The 20,456-nt window shown below is 46.6% G+C and overlaps 10 protein-coding genes across 10 annotated transcripts; 5 read left to right on the top strand and 5 right to left on the bottom strand.

The window, feature by feature from the left end:
* Positions 1-652: 652 nt before the first annotated feature.
* GAC1 (protein phosphatase regulator) lies at positions 653-2,368 on the top strand (the record flags this gene model as incomplete). The annotated part of the gene is made up of 1 exon (XM_024855747.1): positions 653-2,368. The coding sequence occupies one exon, from the start codon at positions 653-655 to the stop codon at positions 2,366-2,368; it is 1,716 nt and encodes a 571-aa protein (XP_024715346.1).
* An 809-nt stretch (positions 2,369-3,177) lies between these two features.
* Positions 3,178-3,984, top strand: C7M61_000294 (oxidoreductase; the record flags this gene model as incomplete). The annotated part of the gene is made up of 1 exon (XM_024855746.1): positions 3,178-3,984. One exon carries the CDS (start codon positions 3,178-3,180, stop codon positions 3,982-3,984), a length of 807 nt encoding a protein of 268 aa, XP_024715345.1.
* A 216-nt stretch (positions 3,985-4,200) lies between these two features.
* On the bottom strand, positions 4,201-5,310 carry C7M61_000293 (uncharacterized protein; the record flags this gene model as incomplete). The annotated part of the gene is made up of 1 exon (XM_024855745.1): positions 4,201-5,310. The coding sequence occupies one exon, from the start codon at positions 5,308-5,310 to the stop codon at positions 4,201-4,203; it is 1,110 nt and encodes a 369-aa protein (XP_024715344.1).
* A 670-nt stretch (positions 5,311-5,980) lies between these two features.
* Positions 5,981-8,482, bottom strand: NIP1 (translation initiation factor eIF3 subunit c; the record flags this gene model as incomplete). Its single annotated transcript, XM_024855744.1, has 1 exon — positions 5,981-8,482. One exon carries the CDS (start codon positions 8,480-8,482, stop codon positions 5,981-5,983), a length of 2,502 nt encoding a protein of 833 aa, XP_024715343.1.
* Positions 8,483-9,054: 572 nt separating this feature from the next.
* Positions 9,055-10,227, bottom strand: C7M61_000291 (SCF ubiquitin ligase complex subunit; the record flags this gene model as incomplete). Its single annotated transcript, XM_024855743.1, has 1 exon — positions 9,055-10,227. One exon carries the CDS (start codon positions 10,225-10,227, stop codon positions 9,055-9,057), a length of 1,173 nt encoding a protein of 390 aa, XP_024715342.1.
* Positions 10,228-10,737: 510 nt separating this feature from the next.
* On the bottom strand, positions 10,738-12,060 carry NMT1 (glycylpeptide N-tetradecanoyltransferase; the record flags this gene model as incomplete). Its single annotated transcript, XM_024855742.1, has 1 exon — positions 10,738-12,060. The coding sequence occupies one exon, from the start codon at positions 12,058-12,060 to the stop codon at positions 10,738-10,740; it is 1,323 nt and encodes a 440-aa protein (XP_024715341.1).
* A 764-nt stretch (positions 12,061-12,824) lies between these two features.
* Positions 12,825-13,925, top strand: C7M61_000289 (uncharacterized protein; the record flags this gene model as incomplete). The annotated part of the gene is made up of 1 exon (XM_024855741.1): positions 12,825-13,925. The coding sequence occupies one exon, from the start codon at positions 12,825-12,827 to the stop codon at positions 13,923-13,925; it is 1,101 nt and encodes a 366-aa protein (XP_024715340.1).
* A 335-nt stretch (positions 13,926-14,260) lies between these two features.
* PWP1 (rRNA-processing protein) lies at positions 14,261-15,925 on the top strand (the record flags this gene model as incomplete). Its single annotated transcript, XM_024855740.1, has 1 exon — positions 14,261-15,925. The coding sequence occupies one exon, from the start codon at positions 14,261-14,263 to the stop codon at positions 15,923-15,925; it is 1,665 nt and encodes a 554-aa protein (XP_024715339.1).
* Positions 15,926-16,390: 465 nt separating this feature from the next.
* END3 (End3p) lies at positions 16,391-17,551 on the top strand (the record flags this gene model as incomplete). The annotated part of the gene is made up of 1 exon (XM_024855739.1): positions 16,391-17,551. One exon carries the CDS (start codon positions 16,391-16,393, stop codon positions 17,549-17,551), a length of 1,161 nt encoding a protein of 386 aa, XP_024715338.1.
* Positions 17,552-17,645: 94 nt separating this feature from the next.
* ALI1 (Ali1p) lies at positions 17,646-18,515 on the bottom strand (the record flags this gene model as incomplete). The annotated part of the gene is made up of 1 exon (XM_024855738.1): positions 17,646-18,515. One exon carries the CDS (start codon positions 18,513-18,515, stop codon positions 17,646-17,648), a length of 870 nt encoding a protein of 289 aa, XP_024715337.1.
* Between the last annotated feature and the right edge of the window lie 1,941 nt (positions 18,516-20,456).

The raw sequence follows: 20,456 nt of genomic DNA, 5'->3' as shown, positions 1-20,456 counted from the left end.
TTTTGCGGTGCTGATATTCGGTGCATCCGGCCAGTATTAGCTAACCTCTTTGAGAAAGTTTTTCACTTTTCCGAGAAACTTCAGCCATTTCCTCGGGCAGCAAAACACCATGAAATGGGGGTTCCAAGGCTGGCGGGACGCGCCAAAAAAAAATATCGTGAGGCGTAGGAAGATTACAAGACATTTTCATGCCGAACTGCATCAACCTTATTGTCTAGGGACTGCATAGCGCCGTGGGCAGCCCTCCTGCAGCTGCATGAGCCGCTGTGGTCGCGGTATGCATGCATCAAGAACCCCCTGCTGGTCTTCAACAATAAGCAGATTTCAACCCAATGAAGGCAGAATTCAGCAAATTCAATTTTTTCATCGGCTCTAGCTGCACAATTACCCTCGAGTGATTTGTTTTCAATAATCTCATACGTTCGCGCCGCACTATGCGGATGCGGCGCCCGAAAGCTGATCATTTCTTTTTCGCTCAACAAATTGCACTTTTGCCCCTCCATCCAATATATAACCAAGACTTCCGCGCCGATTCACAAAAAAAACCTTCAAAAAGGGCCTCCACTTCAAGACTACTCCCACTTCCACCTCGATCCACCAGCACCTCTGGTTGTATCCCGACCCCTCTAGTCTGTCACAAATTTTTTTGTAAATGTCCACCTTAACTCTTGCGGTGGCAGACTACTTCAAACAAGAGCCGCAGCAGGCTGCGCCAGAAATCCAACACAAGGTCGGACCCGTGGGCATTCCCAATCATAAACAGAGACAACCATGCCACACTATCCTTCTGACGTCACCTCGTGACTTGCTCCTGGCATCGGCGCCGCCTACTTTACCAAAAACACCGCCCAGAGCCGTCCACAACATTGATTACTCATACACAAGCTTCTCCAAGCTGGCGCCCGATTTGACTTCCTGGGAGCCACTGGGGGTTGATCCTTTGGTTGCTATCCCATCCTCTCTTGCCGGTCCGGCCACTCCGGAGACCCCGGCTGCTACGCCACAGGTGCTCATCTCTGAGAACAATGAACCTGTCGGAAAAGAAGATCCTGTCCAGGAAACACAAGCACTTCCCAAGGCAGCTTCTCCTGGTTCGGAGAAGCCCCGCTCGGCTTCCGATACAATGCCTCCGTTGCGCAAGCTCAAATCCTCATTGAAGCTCCCTCAACTCCACAAGTGCAACTCCACCTCCCTGCTCTCACCAAAGCTGGTTCGCTTCGCCAGCCGCCTTGAGAACGTCAAGACATTTGATGGAAGAGATTCACCGCTTGCTGTATCCGTGCAAAACACACCTTTGGGATCACCATCGCACCATGACTTCGATGTCGAGGACTACTTCTCCAACAACAGCAACTTCACCGATTTGTCTCTCGGTTCAGACGATTCTGATCTGGATCTGGATTCCTTCTTTGGCTCCGTTCCTCAGCACCAATACAAGATCAGTTTCACCAACTTCACTCCTCCGCAAAACATTTACGACAAGCTTTCGTCCCCCGTGTACCTTCAGAGCGTTTGCATTTCACTGGACAAGAAACTGATGAACCTTACTGTGATGTGCGAGAATTTGGCTTTTGAAAAAAACCTTAGCATCAAGATCACCTTCAACGATTGGCACTCCACCGTCATCTACAACAATGCGCAGTACGTGAAACTGTTTTCCCTGTTGAATTTCGACCAGTTCAAGTTCAATATTCCACTCACATCACTTCCTAGTGCCATTAACACTCAATTTTGCATCAAGTACTGCGTTGCTGGCTCTACGTTCTGGGACAACAACAACACTAAGAATTACTCCGTGACGTTGACTTCTACTGGTAAACCCAAGCCAAAGACCAGAAAGGCGAAGATCACCAGCTCGTTTGATTTCCTCGATAATCTCAAGACCACTGGTGACAACGTTGGCCATACAAAGAGCACCGTCCCTTACACTGAATTGGTTTCAAAACTCAATAGTGTGAAGAAGGAAGAACACAAGCGCGTGCCATTGTTCAAGTCGTTATCGACCACTAATGTTGGATCCCCACCACCTAGGGCCACGCCACAGTCCAGGCCGAAGTATTCCAAGTCGTATAAATCTCGCACGGCTACTTCACCCCCGGCACTGGAGTCATCGGGTTTGCTGAAGGAGCAGGTTGTATCACCAGCTGAGCCCGCTTCCCAAGAACTGAAGGGAGACTCTACCCCACGGTCTGTGGGTGCATTCCACGAGACCCAGTTTAATCCAACACTTACGCAGCTTTGTTGCGCACATACTGCTTCAGTGGAACACCATCTGCGAACAGCCCTGTTGCTACTCCCACCACATCTACCACACCAACCGGGCCAGGATTTGACTGTGCCTCCCCTGCATCAACGTTTCACTCATTGAGTGATTCGATTCACATTTAAAAGACGTCGACGCGAGATCTGGTATCTTGCAATGCGTCGAGGTTAGTTATGCCATCTACTTTGTGAGTAATTCTCGCTGACTTTGTTGCTTGGTTTTTTATTTCTATTTACTCCGGGCACCTGTATAGATTTTTGTAATAAAGATTCCTTATCTTTTGGCTATTGTGATCTCCCTGCACATACTGGCGAGCTATAGTGCTAGCATATGCACATCGTAAATACATCGAAGGCTGCAAAGAAGGTGTGGCGATATATGCAGGTTTAGATCAAAGATCAGATAACCACACTTCACCAGCCACACCTTCTCAACTTGCATGAACATATGAAAGTTTCAAAAGTCAGGCATATTCAAATAGCAGCAAATAAGGGGCTCTATTAGGGGGAATTGGAGGGTTTGTTATATGCAGGATGTTCAAGTCTTCAAACCTAATCGTCGTTTCATCTATCCCACTGAACTTTTTATGACTGGAGATTAAGCAAATCTAGCCTTTACTGAGTGATTTGTTAAAGCTAATGATAAAGCTCCTTCTGAGAGATGGTCAGCCACAGTAAACCTGGTTTACTTCAGCCACACAACGTAACTTTCAAATCCATGGCCAGCTGAGTCCAATTGAAGCAGCCTTATACTTTAACCATAATCAAGACGTTCTTGCTTTCAACTATAAAGAGCATCCAGTGGATCTTCAGAAGTACCTAGACGGTATCATATGCGGCGTGTACGGCTCAAAACGATAAGCGCGGAAACTGACTCCAACCCCGGTTTCGCTCAACTCCACCCACTACTTCCTCATGTCTCTCGGAACTAAAGCTGCTGAACGTTTGGCTAATAAGATCGTGCTTATCACAGGTGCTTCCTCCGGTATCGGTGCCGCTACCGCCAGAGAATTCGCCTCTGCCGCCAATGGTAACATCAAGTTGATCTTGACTGCTAGAAGACAAGACAGATTGACCGAGTTGGCTTCCGAGTTGACCAAGTCATACCTGCCCATCAAGGTGCACACTGCCAAGCTCGATGTTAGCGATGTCAGCACAATTGACCCCTTTTTCAAGGCTTTGCCCAAGGAGTTCTCCGACATTGATGTGTTGATCAATAACGCTGGTAAGGCCTTGGGTAGAGACCAGGTGGGTAACATTGCCACGGATGACATCAACGGCATGTTGCAGACCAACGTCTTGGGACTCATTACCATGACGCAAGCCGTTATTCCTCACTTCAAGGAGAAGAATGCCGGTGACATTGTGAACATTGGTTCCATTGCTGGTAGAGAACCATACCCTGGTGGAGCCATTTACTGTGCTACCAAGTCTGCCGTCAAGTTCTTCTCCCACTCTTTGCGTAAGGAGTTGATCAACACCGGCATTCGTGTCTTGGAGGTGGACCCTGGTGCAGTTGAGACTGAGTTCAGTGTGGTGCGTTTCCACGGTGACAAGGCTGCCGCTGACAAGGTGTACGAGGGCACTGAGCCATTGACACCAGAGGACATTGCTGAGGTGATTGTCTTTGGCGTTTCTAGAAAGCAGAACACCGTGGTTGCTGAGTCCTTGGTGTTCCCATCCCACCAGGCAGGTTCTGCCCACATCTATAGAAAGCAGTAGGCGGAGAGAACCTGTTTGCTAATAAAATTATCATTATTTACATGTAGCATGGCCAGGGCAATAAAACCCTTAGGCACTCTCTTTTACGATAATACTGTCCTTATTTGATAGATCTATCTTGTTCCATTATTCCCTATAATTTAAAGACTTGCACAATGTCCTCATCCAAATCCAAACCACCCAAAACTTTATCAATGCTTGTCTGGCAATGCATGTCTAAAATGTCAACTGCTCGAGAGTTCTGGTGAGCTTCGCCGGACCATCCTTGGATCCATCCTCAATACCCACTTTAGCCCTGCTACTCTCCAAACCCGCGAGCAAGACACATGCCTTGCAAATCTTATTGGACGTGATGTAGCCGCACTTTTCGCAAGTGTTACCGTCTGTCTTGAGACTCACAGTGCCATCCGGACGGATTTCCTGTTCCATATTTTCCTTTGACTTGTTTTTGTATGCGACTGTCTTCTTTTTCTTCTTTGGTGCCAAGGCCAAATGCTCTCCGCTGTAGATGATGTCCATGATGCAAGAAGGTCTGACAGCCTCTAAGGACTTGAGAAGCTCTCTGGCAGTACCTCGAAAGGCTTCAGGGGCATATGAACATTCCGTGGAGAAATAGTCCAACTTTTTGTAATGAGCGTAGAGCACAATTTCCTTCTGATAAGAGTACTTGAATGGCTTTGATCTTTTGATGGGCAGGCCGCTCGACTGAGTCATGATAGATGTCAGGCTCTCTAGTCTGGCGGTATCACCTCTCAAAATATTCATCAACACCGTCTCAGCCATGTCATCAGCATTATGGCCCGTGACAACATGCGATATGCCCAACTGGGCGGCTCCACGATCTAGAGCCTGTCTTCTAAGAACTCCACAGTATGTGCAACTGTTTCTCATACCAGCACAGGCAACGATCTCATCCATGGACCAGGAGTAAAGATCTTTATATGATACAATCTCAAGATCCATCTGGTATTGGTCCTTGTTACGCTTAACGGTGGCAAGAGAGTCATCTCTATACCCCTTGATGCCCTCATCGATAGACAAGAGCACGAGGTGGACGCCGTAGTCATACCTCTCGTTGAGAGTCTTGAGTACAGATGCAAGGACCGTCAGATCTTTACCTCCTGAGGCACCAATAGCGACTTTTTCGCCTCTCGAAAAGAGCTCAGCGTTGGTGATGGTGTTGTGGATCTCAGTTTCGAAAACAAGGAAGAAGCACTCTTTACAGAGCTTTTGATGATTCTTTGGTCTTTTCATAACGGCCTTGCGCCCGTGACAGTGCTGGCAAAGCGCCGTGACCTTGGGTCTCTTGGCTGTCTTTTCTGGCATGGTAGTTAAGATGAGATGAGTCGCAGTGGTGATAATGGAGAAAAAGGAAGGTGGGTGAGACAAGACAAAAACGGTACAGCAAGGAGCTTTGATGTTTTGAATCAAAGTTGAGAGATTTTAGGCATCAGCTTTCCCTCTTACGTTGAACCTTATTTATCAATTTTTTGAATTAATGGAAAACTGAATTATTAGGTGCTTTTGATATATGGCTGCGAAATCAGCTCACGGGCACAAATCAATGAAAAAGTCATGAACCGTCAGTTAAATATATTTGAATCTTCATTAACATTGATCAAAAAATCGTAGAGACATAATTTCAACTAGAAGTTGCTGTCATCTGCATCAAGACTAACTGCAATGGGACTATCACCCTCAGAAACTCAAAGTTGAGCTGCTAAGAGAATAGTAAGATATCACCGGAATAAAAACCTCAACTTTTGCGATTGTCAATCATTAACATCATGCCAAGCTTTTAAAGTTGATTTACACGATATTTCGTTACATTTTTATTACTATAGCCACATGTCCCTGGCGGCGTATCTATGAGGACACAGTGAGACAGTCAGGCAGACCGTCTCCGTAATGCCTCGTGCTCATGCAATGGAAAATGACGTAACTTCGACCGGCCGAATCTATGGTACAAATCTCCCCGTCGGAAAATCACGCTGTCTTAGGCTGTAACCTGAAACTCGTCGTTGTTGGTGTTCACGTTGGCGTGACGGAACTTGCTGTTCTCCTCCTGTTGTGTTTCCTTCTGCTCCTTCTGCTCCTTCTGCTGCTGCTGTTGTTGCTGAGTAGTCTGCTTACGGCTGTGACCGTTAGAGGCAGTCTTCTCATTCTTGTCGAGCAAAAGTCCGAGCTTCTCGTTCATGATGCTGGCCAACTCCTGCAACTTGCTTCTCTGAGGCTCGTCGGTAGTGAAGTTGACAAATTCCTTGGACTCGTCCAAAGAACCCAGGATCTCGTTTTGCGTGAGCATCTTTTCAATGATGGACTGGACGTCGTTCTTCTCAATGTCAAATTGCTTGGACAACTTCTGCACAGACAACTTGGTGAAGATGGACTTGTAGGTGAAGATGTAGGTTCTCAAACCCTCGATCTGCAACTGGTGCTTCAACATCAGCAATAACAGGTCGTTGTCAGCGAACAACCTCCAGATCTTGATGGATGACAACAACTGGTAGGCCTTGTCCCAGTTACCCTTTTGCAAGTAACGCGAGGCGTAGATCAAGTGGTCCTTGATGCTCTCTGGAGGACCAGTGAAGTATTGTCTCTCGTGGAACTCCAACTTGCTCTTGAAGGACTTGATGCTGGCCTTTCTCTTGTTGTCTTTGGGGTTGGTGGAAGAGGCAGCCAAAGCTGGGATCTCGATCAACATCGACAGGGTCATGAAAACGCACTCAACCAACTCCAAGTTGATGTGCATGTGGAATGGCAACAACTTCAGCTTCTCCGCCGTGGTGACCTGGCTAGGGTATTTCGAGTTGTAGCCTTGGCCCAACAACTCCTTGAGTCTCTGTGTGTTGACGATTTCGTTCAAGATTTGGTGAGACTCCTCGATCTTGCCAGCCTTGAAAGCACCCAAGCCCAACTGGACAAGTGCACGGTTATACAACACCTGAGAAGCGGAGTCGGCGCTGTTGATGTTGTTGTATATCTGGGAGTTCAAGAACAACTCTCTGGCGTCAGCATATCTGTTGTTAACGGCGTAGTAGTAGGTCTTGCACAAGAGAGCCTGCTTGTTGTAAACCTTGCTGTCTTGCTTGCTCAAGAACTCGGTCAAGGCAGCGACAACCTCGGATGGAGACTTACCCTTGGTGTAGAGCAAGGACTCCTTGATGCCAGCAGCGTCCCAGGTGGATTCCCAGGCGACACTCTCGTTCTGGGCAATCAATTGGTCAGGCTTGAAGTAGATGTGGTCCAATCTGCGGAGGACGATTCTGGCCAAGTGGTCCAGAATGCTGGTGGTGGACTCGACGTAAACCTGAGCACGAACGATCAACAGGTAGAGCGTTGGCTCGTCCTTCAATCTGTCAACGTACTCGATGGAGTGAGGGTCAGTGTTCTGCAAGGATCTGGTGAACTCGTCGTCCAATCTCTCCACAATAGCAGCGACGGAACCCAAAATCACCTTGACGCCCTTCTCATTGGCAGGAGGCTCAATGTCAATGTCGTCAGTGGCAATTCCCAATTCGGAAACACAGTACTCATCGGCATGCTTCTCCAAAAGCAGCAAGAAGTCGACAAAGTCCTTCTCGTTCTGTTTCCAGGCCTCAATAGGCATGTATGACTGAGACGACGAGGCGTCAAATCTCACAGAAAGCAACATCTGGTAGACAGAGATGATTTCAAAGAGTTTACCTTGTGGCAAAGCATCTTGCAACAACTTCTCCAAGACGGCAACCTGCTCAACCTTGTCGATGTTCTTCTTACCTCTGGACTCGGAGATCTGCTTCAAGGTGTGGAACACAGGGCTCAATGAACGGGCAGTACCTGAAATGGAGCCGACAACAGCACCACCGACACCTGAATCGTTGTTAGAGACGGCGATATCCAAAGGCTCCTCGGTGTCGAAAGCAGCTGGGTTCTCTTTGTAGTAGTCCAAGTACACCTGGTACTCCTTAGCGGCCTTCTTGACTCTCTGCTTCATTGTGTTGAAAGACCTGTTCTGGTCGGTAGGAAGCTTCTTCTTGTCTTGGGACGCAGCCTCAGATAACGTCTCCTCCAACTCACCCAACATCTTGTAGTAAAAGTTGGGCACGGCAATGTTTTGCTGGTTAGCTCTGATCAAGGTTCTACCCAATTTGTCGAATTCAGTCAACACAGAACTCCAGTTCTCGAGGTTTCTGGAGTTGTAGATCAAATCGACCAGCTCTCTCATATCATCCAAAAGCTTCTCTTTACCACTCTTGACGACCTTACGGCCCTCGTTGTCCAGGTCCAGATCGCTGTCAGCCAGGCCTTTCAAAAAGTCTTTTTTCAAGAAATAAGAAACGCCAGCACCCAGGTAATCCTCATCTTCCAGATCCAGATCGTCTGAGTCGTTGTCGAACTCAGAGTCCGTGGAGAATTCTTCCGTCAGCGACAGCATCAACTCCTCGGAGCCGCTCAAGAGGTCCTCCTCCTCGGACGACGTGTCGGACGTGTAGCCAGCCGCAAAAAATCGGGACATTTTTCGTGTGTGGATGGTTTGGTGAACTTGTGAAGATGATTTTTTTTAGTTCATCGGTGCACGAAAAATTTTCTTAGTGCAGGCACTTACGCGGAGTAGGGTAACAGTCAGACCAGATATTAGGTGGCCCTCCAATGAAGGAGGCAACTTACTAGAAAATAATTTCATTCTTTTGGTTTATCGTATTTGAGATTACTCAATGACATGCAAGTATCGTTTTTGAATTGTGAGTGTGGCGCCGTAGTTTGAGAATCAGTGCGAGGCGTTCACGGTAGACGCTATGATCTTGATCTTGATTTAAATCCATGACAAGTTTGACGAAAATAGTGAAGTTCGGAATAATAATCTACGGTTCATAATTATGTGAATGTTTGTATAAATCATGTAGCCCTGGAGTATGTAGTCAGGAGCACTACTCAGTTAGACGTGAGCCTCAGGTACTACTAGTGCTCCATCCAAACAGATATGGTATGGTATTGGGGAAAGCTTTGGCCCATTTACTATTTACTTAAATTATTATCGCCTCTCAGTAATCATCCTCGCTAGCGTCTTGATAGGCAGTTTATCCAAGCTCACTCATTAGTGAAAGACTTGACTCTTGAAAACTTGAATGAAGTCTCATTCTTCAAGGAAAAGTCGATTTCGTCACCAGTAGGAGCGTCACCCGACTCTGTCTTTTCAACAGCGAAATATCGTACCCACAGCAATTTACTGTAATTTGGTTTTTGCCCTAGACTCTTGATTTTGAAATAGTAGTAGAACGTGTAGTAAGGAACTGATCCCTGATAAAGACGAATCTCCAACTCGCCATTTTTTTTTAGACTCCAGCCACCAGTGTATATTTTGTGAGGATGTGTGGCAGGGTTGAAGTGAAGGGCAACATCTTTAGTTTCCATGATGCACTTGTTCGTATTGCTTTTTGTCATCTGATGAACCACTTTTGTTGGGTCCAATGCTGTCAATGCCATGAGGCATACGCCATCAGGGTACAATCGAAGATACCGATAGTACGTATTTGTTTTCACTGGGTTAGACCAGTTAAGAGAGTACTCACCTCTACCACCCTCAGTGTAGTAATTGACCACGCTGATGTAGCAACCCATAAACTTCACAAAAGGGTTTTTCCAAAGCACCTTTTTCCATGAGCCGCTTTTAGCGTACAATTCCTTTGGATCGTTGAGAGCAGCCGTCTCGTGCCTTTGATGGGGGTAGATCAAGTAACATAGCTTCTCCCACAATGCTGACAGAGCAAACGCCAAGTACGCGTGTTTCTTGCACGTCATGCCAAATTGGAACCACAGCTCGGGCAGTGACTCCTGTAAGAACCCCAAAACCCTAACCCATACTTCACCCGGGAGGTCTATTAGAGGCGATACCTCCTCATCCGGTGCATTCAACGCCAAATTGTCAATTTTAACAACCACGTCATCGTTCCAGTGGTCCGGATCGTCCTTGCTCGGAGCCTGTGCCTCCACATGCTCCCACAGTGATAGTAAGCGATCAACATCTATCTTCCTTACCTCCTCTTCATCGACCTTGTGTGCCACGTTCTTTCCGTGTTCAGCTTTAAGTTTCTGAATCGCTTGAGGCACTCGCTCCTGCCGGTATAATCTATCCACCTGCTCATTGAGTCGAAATGCTTGTCTATAGAACCCCACGGCGTCTGACATGGAGCCATGCTGCTCTTTCTCCATGGCTTGCTCAAAGAGCGAAATGGCTTGTGTATCTGTCTCTGAGAGGGCCATGCTGGTCTATGGTGATGCTTGTTTCATGCAAAATAATCTTGTGTGTGAATGAGCGGAGTAGTTGATAAACGCTGTGGCTGATATCGCGATAAGGTGGGTGCAAAATATCGCAGAGGTTTGGGAGGTACGAAGAGATCTGAGTTGACTGATGTAGGTTATGTGATGCTCAGTTTCTTATAAGATGCAATTACGATGACCAAAAGATGATGAAGACAAATTAAGGAAATTTTTTAGTGTTTCGCCAAATTGTGGGACAATCTTGATAGTGTCGGATGCTACGGTAAGGTTTCCCAAATCATAAGGAAGAATGCGTGAGAACTCTATCTCACGCTATAATGGTTCAAGCTTAAAAATGCCAATCTTCCCAATCCTTAAAGTTTAGATCCTGCTTCCTTCTACATTAAATTCCTTACACTGACATTGCTTGCAAGCTCAGTTGTATGGAGCCATGAAAATGTATATTATAGAGCTCCATGAGTTACTCGTGATTAAATCTGTTGGTATCTGCAGCTAAAAAAGCACCACACCCACGCCAGAACCCTTGTCTTCATCAATTTGGTTCGTTTTTGGATCAACACCTCCGCTGATAGGCTTCATACGGTAGTTAAACAAGTAGTAGTTCAAGAAACCGTCGCCGCTGCCAAACTTGTTTTGCTTGATGAAAAGAGGGTTGTCTTGTGACGTCAATGCATTGAACACGTCCACATTAAACTCTTTAGCAGTAATCAAGGCATCGTTGATCAACTGGTTGAGGCGAGTCTTGTAGTTGTCAGCATCGTTGAGCGCCAGCTCGGATGCATAGTAGAAGAGGTATGCAATGCCCAATTCGGAGTGTGAAGGGTTATCCAACACGGAGAAAGGAAGCAAGTAGTATGAAAAGAAGTCAGTAATGCGTCCTTCCTTCTCCACCACGTATGTCTTGATCACACTAGCTCTGGCGTCACCACCCAAGAACCAATGGGCTGCTTCCTCCTTCGTGAAGCGCTGAACAAGATCGAAACGCTCCTGGAATCGGTGGAGCAAATCGTGTACTTGGTCAATGTCCTTTGGTTCAATAGGTCTGAGACCCTCTGTGTTTGTGGCATTAGGCAAGGAGTAGTGAGCTACCATCTTGGCCTTGGTCAGGCCCTGAGGGAGATGGGAGAATCCCACGTCATACAACTTCAGCCAGTTAAGCGGACGGTGAGTGTATCTGCAGCAGGAGACTGGTGAAGGCAACACGATTCCAGCAGTATAAAGTGCCTGCCAGATATCCTCCTTGTTGACTCGCCTCGTGATTTCCTTGATGAGTACTGGTGTCAAACGCTTGGAACGCAATTTCTTGTGGATGCACAAAAAGTTGATCTCAACCAGCTTGATTTCGTTTCCTGGTTTTGTCAATCTCAACATCACAGGCACAGCTGCAATAAAAGCCACGAGCTTGTCTGTACCACGCACTCTGACACCCAAGTGCCAGTCCTTGCGCCATCCAGGTGGCTTCAAAGCCCACTTGAAAAATTCATGGGAGTACTTGAACCTAAAGGTAGCATCCTGGTCCTCCACGTAGTGTTCATACAAAAGCTGGTACACCTCATCCAATTGGTCCAGAGACTCCACATCTATCGTGGACCAGTAGAATTCAGCCAAAAGTGGCAATGGCTCCAGCGGTACCTCTTCCGGAGTCTTGACCTCGATTGGTCCATAGTTGTCCACCACTTCGTCCAAGGAAGGAACGGGCTGGGTTTTCCAGAACTTGTAATCTTTCATCTGTTTTTTCTGAGTTTCGTTGAGCGCCTCTCCCATCAGCAAGAGCTTCAAAAGCTCCTCAATCAGCTTGGGCGGCTTTTCGGACATGATGTTAAAGAGAAGTAGTTGAGGTGGATCCGAGGTCGCGACAGGCAGTACAGGTGGAGGAGGGGGGGATGGAAGTATCTTTCGTTGGAGGAGGTGCTTCACAAGAAAGATTTTGAAACTGCTGATCTCGACACCTAATTGGTTTTAAAAAAGGTGGAGCTTATTGGGACTTTGTGACCTTTTATGGGAGGTGCAGAGTTAGGGACCATTTGGTCTGGACTGAGGTTGGCGGAGAGATGCGGATTTTTCAGTGTGGACTTTGCAGCAAAATCCGGCCGACAAGTTTTGGAAAATTGTTATTTATTGATGGCCACTTAGCGCTTTATATATATTTCAAGTGCTCTTCATGGTCATGAGAATCTGTCAAGTTTGCTGGGAGGGGTATTTAAGTGATCCTGCTTGGCTGCAAAATGACCCGAGATACTGTTCAAGAACCACATGGAAGACTTGATTGAAGCTCCATGGCCAATGAAGTGAGTCATTGTTTAAATTTCGAACAGAAGCTACAGAGGACTTTCGGAAATAGACACTGTAGGTGTGATGCTTCCTAGGGGTATTTCAGTACTAGGTCTTGTTGAAACGAGGCAGGCGGGATATAATAGTCACGATACGAAGAAGTGAAACAAGCTAAACGCGAAAAAGGTCTAGGATTCAGAGTTTCACGTATTTCTATTTTTATCAAATTTTGGCGAAATTGATCGGTCCCTCTCACCTTCTTAGACCCTCTGAGAACATCAACAATTTCGCACCCATCAACCACTACTATGGTGCTCCACAAGTCAAAATGGGACCGCAAAGCGAAGAACAAGTACATGAAAAAGCATGGAATTGTACAGCAAGAAGCACCCAAGCCAGTGAAAACGAAATGGTCAGCCAAAAAGCTGTCTAGTACTCCGAGAGTGCTTCACTTTGATGAAGAAGATAGTGATTGGGACTCTGAAGACGAGGCGCTTTTGGACCACTTTTACCCGCAATTGGGCGAAACAGAGCTCTCTGTGGAATCAAAGTTGGCCATTAAACGCCAGATTGTGTATGCGCTCATGCAGCACCAGAATCAGGAGGAGCCAGAACCCGAGAAGAAAGAATTCAACGAAGAAGATGGTATATACCTTGGCACAAGACATGAGAAGGCAGAAGAGATTCCCGAAGAGGGAGAGCTAGAGATTGACGAGGAAGCTGCGAAGTATCTTATGCCCAAGGACCAGCTAGAATCAAAGATAGTCGAGTACCTATCTTCGGAAATCAAGCCACAGAAGAGCCGCAAACTACTTAAGAGCAAAATATCTGATAACCTTTTGGACGAATACGGCATTGAAAGTTACACAAGTACGGTCAAAAGTTCGGACTACTCCAAAGGAGACGAGGATCAAGTATGGAAGGACTTGGACAAGCTCACAGCAGAAGACCTACATAACTTTAAGATTGGTGGCAAGCTAGACAGGCCCAGCAAGGGTACCATGAGAGAGCTCACCGAGGAGGAGAAAGAACAGCATCTGAATCGTGCTGAGAAGCTTGAAAGTGCTAAGCTCCATGAGCAAATCAAGAAGAAGTTTGGAACTTCAAATTCACAGACTCGTAAGATCCTTGAGATCAACAACATTAACGAGAACGACGATCGTGCCATGGAAGTGTTGAGCAAGAGAATAGCTCAGACTGGTCCTGATGACGCCAACACGCTTGAAGATGATCTAGAAACGCTTCTTGGGGTCACCACAAATAAGCCTCAGCACGAGCCAGTGGGTGAGCAGGATTTGGATGAGCTACTCGAGCTGCTTGATCTGGTGAATCTAGAAAAGGAGGCTCCAAAAGCGAAGGGGCACATTTCAAAGGAGGACGAGAGCTTTCTCGATGAACTACTCGGTTGAAATTTGATGTGATCTATATGAAGAGGTCTCATTGCATGGTGCATAATGGTTGCAAAATGAAGCCCAGTGTCACTGCGTTGATGGACTACGTATAACAGACAGCTTCCAATCATAATTCAGGGTTTAATAGAAGAATAACGGAGTAAGGAGCGGAACCTGCTCAAATAATATAGAACCAATTTAGTGGTGTTCAAGTCAAGAATAGGCCCTAGCGTTGTATGGCCTGCACACCGAGACGAACGCTTTTCACTGGGGACATCGCGAAGCTCATCTTAAAAAAGTGAAAATCGTGAAGTCCAGATTACGCATTTGAAGAAAGTAAAAGTTCAGTCAGAATGATTTCTTCGAGTTGCTGGGTACCAAGAGGCTTTGCTGCCGAATTCCCAGAAAAATACGAATTGGACGATGCCGAGATGGAGAGAATAACCCAGATGGCTCAGTTGGAGTTGTCAGATGCCAAAGCTGACTTGCAAGAGGCTCAGAAAAAAGAGTTCAAGCTGGAGGAGGATATCGATGATGACTTGAAAGAGTACAACCTAGATACTTATGACGATGACGAAGAGGAGGAGGGCGAGACTGTGTCCATGTTCCCAGGTCTCAGTAACACCGATGCATCCTACAAGGAGGACGAAGATGGTGATGGCTACCTTTCGTTACCAACTGCTGCTGAGGAAAAGCAGGAAAAGCAAGAATTGCAGGTCTACCCAACCGATAACTTGGTGTTGGCCACAAGAACCGAGGACGATGTCTCCTATCTAGATGTGTATGTCTACGACGATGGTGCTGGTGCACCAGAGGGATCTGAGTTGGAGAAGGGCGATGAATTGGATGAAGATGTCGCTCAGGGTATGACCAGAGAGTCCAACTTGTACGTGCACCACGACTTGATGTTACCTGCTTTCCCACTTTGTGTCGAATGGGTGAACTTCCGCCCTGGTACTAGTGGAGAGGACAATGCTGCCAACATCGGTAACTTTGCTGCAATTGGTACGTTTGATCCTCAGATCGAGGTGTGGAACTTGGACTGTGTCGACAAGGCCTTCCCCGACATGATCTTGGGCGAACCACAGCAAAACTCCTTCCAGTCATTGCTGAAGAAGAAAAAGAAGAAGAGCAAGGGTAAGTTTGTTTCCACACACCATACCGACGCCGTTTTGTCGTTGGCTCACAACAGAACTCACAGAACTGCATTGGCTTCTACATCTGCCGACAAGACAGTGAAGCTCTGGGATCTCTCGCAAGGTACCGCCGTCAGGTCTCTCAATGATGTCCACCAGGGCAAGACTGTCTCGCTGAGTCTGTGGCACGCCCAAGAGGCCTCCATCTTATTGACCGGTGGTTACAACGGCGCTGGAGCCATCTCCGATGTCAGAATCTCTGACGACAGCCAAATGACCAAATCATACTTTGTTGGCGGTGGCCAGGACGTTGAAAGCGTTCAGTGGGGCGCCCAACCAGAGATCTTCTACGCTGGTACTGACGGTGGTAATGTCTACTGTTTCGATATCAGAAACCAGGACAAGCCCCTCTGGACTTTGCATGCCCATGACACTGGAATCTCTTCCTTGGACGTCAGCAGTCACGTTCCCGGCATGTTGATCACATCTGCCATGAGCGAAAAGCTTGTGAAGTTGTGGAAGGCACCAACCGAGGCCAACAAGGGTCCCTCAATGGTCTTATCCAGAGACTTCGGTGTTGGTAACGTTTTGACCTGTTCTTTCGCCGGTGATGCTGAGGTTGCTGGTAACATGACTGTGGGCGGTGCCTCCGGTCCTTTGAAGATGTGGGACTGTTTCTCCAACAAATCCGTGAGAAACTCTTTCAAGGAGGAATTGAAGCAGCTCCAAAAGGTGGCTAGAGAAGAGGCTGCTCAGCGTGGCCGTGCATCCAGAATCGCCAGAAAGTATCATGGTGATGCTAAGGAGACATTGATGACAGCTGAGGCTGGTGGTTTCACCGACGAGGATGATTCGGACGATGATGCGGGCATGGAGGAATAATTGTACATTATAGCATAGACTCAATTCATGAGCAAGTGAAGGAAGGAACAGTAGGTTTTGCCGGTGTAGGTTCTTGAATTTCTGGGGCAGGCTAGCATGTGGTAAGGTCTCAATAACTGTATCTTACTCATTTACAGATTTTGAGGAAACATAAGAAGGAAGAGAAGGTGAAGCGTTTATGAATAGAGTTGATCAACCGTTATCTTCGAGAGATCCGGAGAGATAACTTCTTCAGCACTAGTAATGGCACGCACTACTCCGCCATAAAAAACGAATGTGAATTCAAAAAAAAGAGAAGAGATCAGCAAATCAAAAGGTCGATTGAAAAATTTAGTGAATAATCAAAATCACAGTCGTGAACACACACTTAAAAAGAGTACACCGACCAGGGCACAAATCTGGGTGTACGGATGTCCGACCACGTCGCAACAACTGAACCGTAGTATCAACTGTTTCAACACCAGCATGCCCCGTTTGGAAGAGTGGGAAATCAAAAAGTACTGGGAAATCTTCCAGGGGCTTAAACCCGAAAACAACAAGCTCACGGGTGATCGTGTTCTGCCTGTTCTTAAGAACTCCCGTCTCAAGGATGACCAATTGTCGAAGATATGGGATCTCTCAGATATTGATGCCGATGGCCGCTTGGACTTTGAAGAGTTCTGTATCACCATGCGGTTGATTTTCGACTTGGTCAATGGCTCTATGCTGGAATTGCCGCTGGAATTACCAGGCTGGCTTGTCCCTTCCTCCAAATCTCACTTGATTCATGCCAACAAAGCTGTCGCAACAGGTTCAACAGGCAATTCATACGATGGCGACGATGACGATTTGTTGTCTAACGACTTTGACTGGTACATCTCGCCTACTGACAAAGGCACTTACGAAACGATTTACAACTCAAACAGTGACTCATATGGCCGTGTGCGTTTCGATTCTCTTGAAGGCTTGTACCTGACACTTTCCAAGGTCCCACGCTCGGACATCTCCTCGGCCTGGAACTTGGTCAACCCAAAGCTGTTTGAAACAATTGACAAAGATCAGGTCTTGGTTTTTCTCCACATATTAAATCAGCGTGAGAACGGAAAGCGTATTCCACGAGGTGTACCAGCATCCTTGAGAGCTACATTCTCCAAGGAAGTTCCCTCATATGATTTGAGTGCAGCAGCAGCTTCAACACCCGCCAAAAATATCAGCCAGCCAAAGGCCAATGACAAAAAGCTGTTTGGCATGAGCTATCTTAATAAAATCGGCCAGGGCAACAATGCCGACCGCGAGAAGGGAACTGATTTCTCCGCAACCGAAGGTACCGACTGGGAAGAGGTCCGCTTACGCCGAGAATTGACTAACTTGGAGGACCTTTTGGAGAAGGCTAAGCAGGAGCTGAACAACAAGAGCGACAGCGGCAATAGCGATCTGGCATTGCTAAAACACGAGTTTGAACAGCTACTTAAATACAAGCAGGGCAAACTCTCAGCAGCCGAAAACGTGCCCAACACCGACAAGGACTTGACCGATGTGAAGAACGATATAGAGTTGATTGGGTCTCAGGTGCAAGTGCTTGAAGAGTTCCTCGCAGGCAAAGAGAAGGAGCTAGCACAACTTCAGCAGGAGCTTCTGACGGTATAAACGCATAGCTACGTAACGAAAATGATATTTCCTAGAATATATTAGTGTATGCAAGGGTTGTTGGTGATGCCCACCACGCGGGTTATGAAGAGATCTATTTCTTGTCCTTTTCGTCCTCCTGAGGCTCAGGCTCTGGTGTGGGCAACTTGAAAGACTCAGGTGTGAAGTCTTTACCATCGCCAACCTGCTCCCACACAGAGGAACCAACAGTGAAGTTTCTCCAGGCCTGGGTCAACTCCAAAGGCTCATAAACCACTCTCTTTTTCTCTTCATCGTAACGGACTTCAGTGTAACCGGTAGTAGGGAAGTCTTTTCTCAATGGGTGGCCTTCGAAACCGTAGTCGGTCATGATTCTTCTGAGATCGGGGTGACCTTCAAAGAAGATACCGAATAAGTCGTATGTTTCTCTCTCAAACCAGTTGGCACCCTGGAAAATAGGCACCACAGATGGAACCAGTGACGTCTCCAGCGCATATGTTTTAACTCTGATTCTGGAGTTGTGACGCACACTCAACAAGTTGTAAACGACATCGAAACGGTTGACTCTCGATGGGTAATCAGCAGCAGTGACATCCATACAAGACTTGAACTGAGCTGGAGTGTGGTTTTTCAAAAATGTCATCACGATACGAACGGCTGATGGAGGAATGTAGAGCACCAACTCATCTTTCCACACAGAGAACTGCTGGATGTACTTTGGCAAACAGGACATAAGGTAACGACCAAATTTGTGCAACTCTTCGGAGGTTTCCTTGTACTTGTCAGCTGGGTTCTCAATAGGAGCATGGATGGGAGCATTGGACTTTCTGGGCAACTCATAGAGATTCTGAAGAGGCTCTTCTTCCTCTTTTTGGACAGATCTGGAAGTGGAGAAGGCAGCGGTTCTGGAAAGCGCCAGCACCGTAGCAGCCAAAGGCCTGGAAGCCTGTTTAGCAACACCCACTCTGGCGAGGTTTCTCAACATGGCCTTGGTTGTGGTTTGGTTAGGTTGGATGGTTGAGAATTTTGTGTATTGAAAATGCGATATGTGGAGGATTTGGTTGGTGGATTTCTGATGTACGGGTGTAGTAGGATGAAGTCAGACAAATGGGTGTTTTAGTTACCATAGGGAGCAAGCTTCCGAAAACAGACCAGAAAAAAGGAAATTTGAAAAAAGCAAAAGCTAAACTTATCACTGTCTTCCTTGTGTTTTGCTCTGACGGTTGAGCATGTAGATTCAATCTCGAGGCTTACTACTGAGGTGTACAGGTGTTTACTGAACTGGTACCATAGGAGATACACTTTCTTCACAAAACTACTTCAGTGGTCTACTTTGTGTTTTAAGAAGATTATATTCTTCTTTCAACAAATGTTTCCCGGTATGCGGAAGCAACGTGGGCAGCGAATTTCGAAGCACAGAGCTTGAGAAAACTTGTAGATGTATGCCCCCATGTCATTCTCTCTCTACTACTCTGGAGTCAACATTAATTAGTTGATACTAAGGGGAAATTGAAACAAGCCACTTCAACTTTACCCGGGGAGGCTGTAAGCTGTTGGATTCGGACGGCTAATCAGTAGACGACCCAAGAGGTCATGGGGAACAACAATGGTTCAATTGTCAGCATGAAGCTCCCAGGAACACTCGAATAGCTTCAAGAGCTCTAAATTTCTTTTCAGGAGCAAGGAGGACGGAGGATAGAAAGATCTCTTCCAGGTGTACCTGTTTCGATCGAGTCCTTTAACGAAGTGCCAAGAGCTCTCTATGTGTTATTATACATGAACTTTGAAATAATGCTACAATAACACTTAGTAACTCAATCTTCTAGTAAGTGCAAGTGCTTTTTGGTAACGGTCAAAATAACTCAACTTGTGATGGATCCATTTTTTGAAGTTTGTCTAATCATCTTCTTGGCCTGCCTTTATCAACATGAAGTTTCTCCATTTTCCAAACATAATGAGAGTATCAGGCCCCTTAAGCCAGCGCTCGTGGATCTGCCAGCTTGGAGGTTTTATGTGGTCTGGATGGCAGCCTTTTACCATTCTTTAGCCCTCTCAACGACTTATCATGAATACTTTGTAAGCGAAGGCGGCAGCTGGATTGACGGGATGATGGGATTGAATCTCGTTATTAGAAGAATAAGTGAAACCGTTTTCTTGGTGGCAGTGTTGGAAATCATTTTGGGTGGAGTTGCAATAGCCCGTGCAAACGTCACAAAAGATGATTTGCACGAAGAAAGCTTCAAGGATAAAAGTTTTTCCAGTGGATGGTGGATTTTCTTAATTTTATCCACAACTATTCCCACAGCATTTATGCTTCCATGGTTGGTGACCCTGTTGTTTCTATGAGCAGCAGCACTGCAACATCACCAAACATGGCACGGCAATACTTACTACGGGCGGATTTCACATGTACCATGAAAACATGATTATATGAAGAAAATTTTTGGATTGCTTGTAGCACGGGAAAGAGAATGGGAATGTGAAAATTTTGGGCAATTGTGTTTGTTTAATGTTTCTTACACTGCCCACCAGCAACGAGAAAATCTACGAAAACACATGAGAAAGGTCTTGGCAAGATGTAGCTGGGGCAAAGCCCGAGCTGCAAAAAGCAGATAAGCTGTCAACGGGCTATTTTGTCGTATAAGGTTTCTTGGAGCTGCAGCAACATGTCGTTCGTAAAGTCACGCCAGAAGCCTAACAAAAGAGGGAGGTGAGGCCGGAGATAAGGGATGGAGGGGCTTAGCGCAAGGTTTAGTAGTTGACACTTTAGTCAAGTCGAACCGGCGGGACGGCACGAAATAGGCGGACGGGCCTGGAATCAAGGCGGCCTACAGCAGGGCTGCTTTCCAGCGGTGTCATCTTGCGTGGTGCAGCCGGTAACGGAGGACTAAGGTGGAGGACATGAAGATATCGAGAGGGAGAGGGA

Source organism: Candidozyma pseudohaemuli (assembly GCF_003013735.1).
Source record: "Candidozyma pseudohaemuli strain B12108 chromosome Unknown scaffold00001, whole genome shotgun sequence".
In the NCBI taxonomy this organism is placed as follows: Eukaryota; Fungi; Ascomycota; class Pichiomycetes; order Serinales; family Metschnikowiaceae; genus Candidozyma; species Candidozyma pseudohaemuli.
Note: the sequence above shows the minus strand (reverse complement) of the source record. Positions and strands in the feature narration are given on the sequence as shown.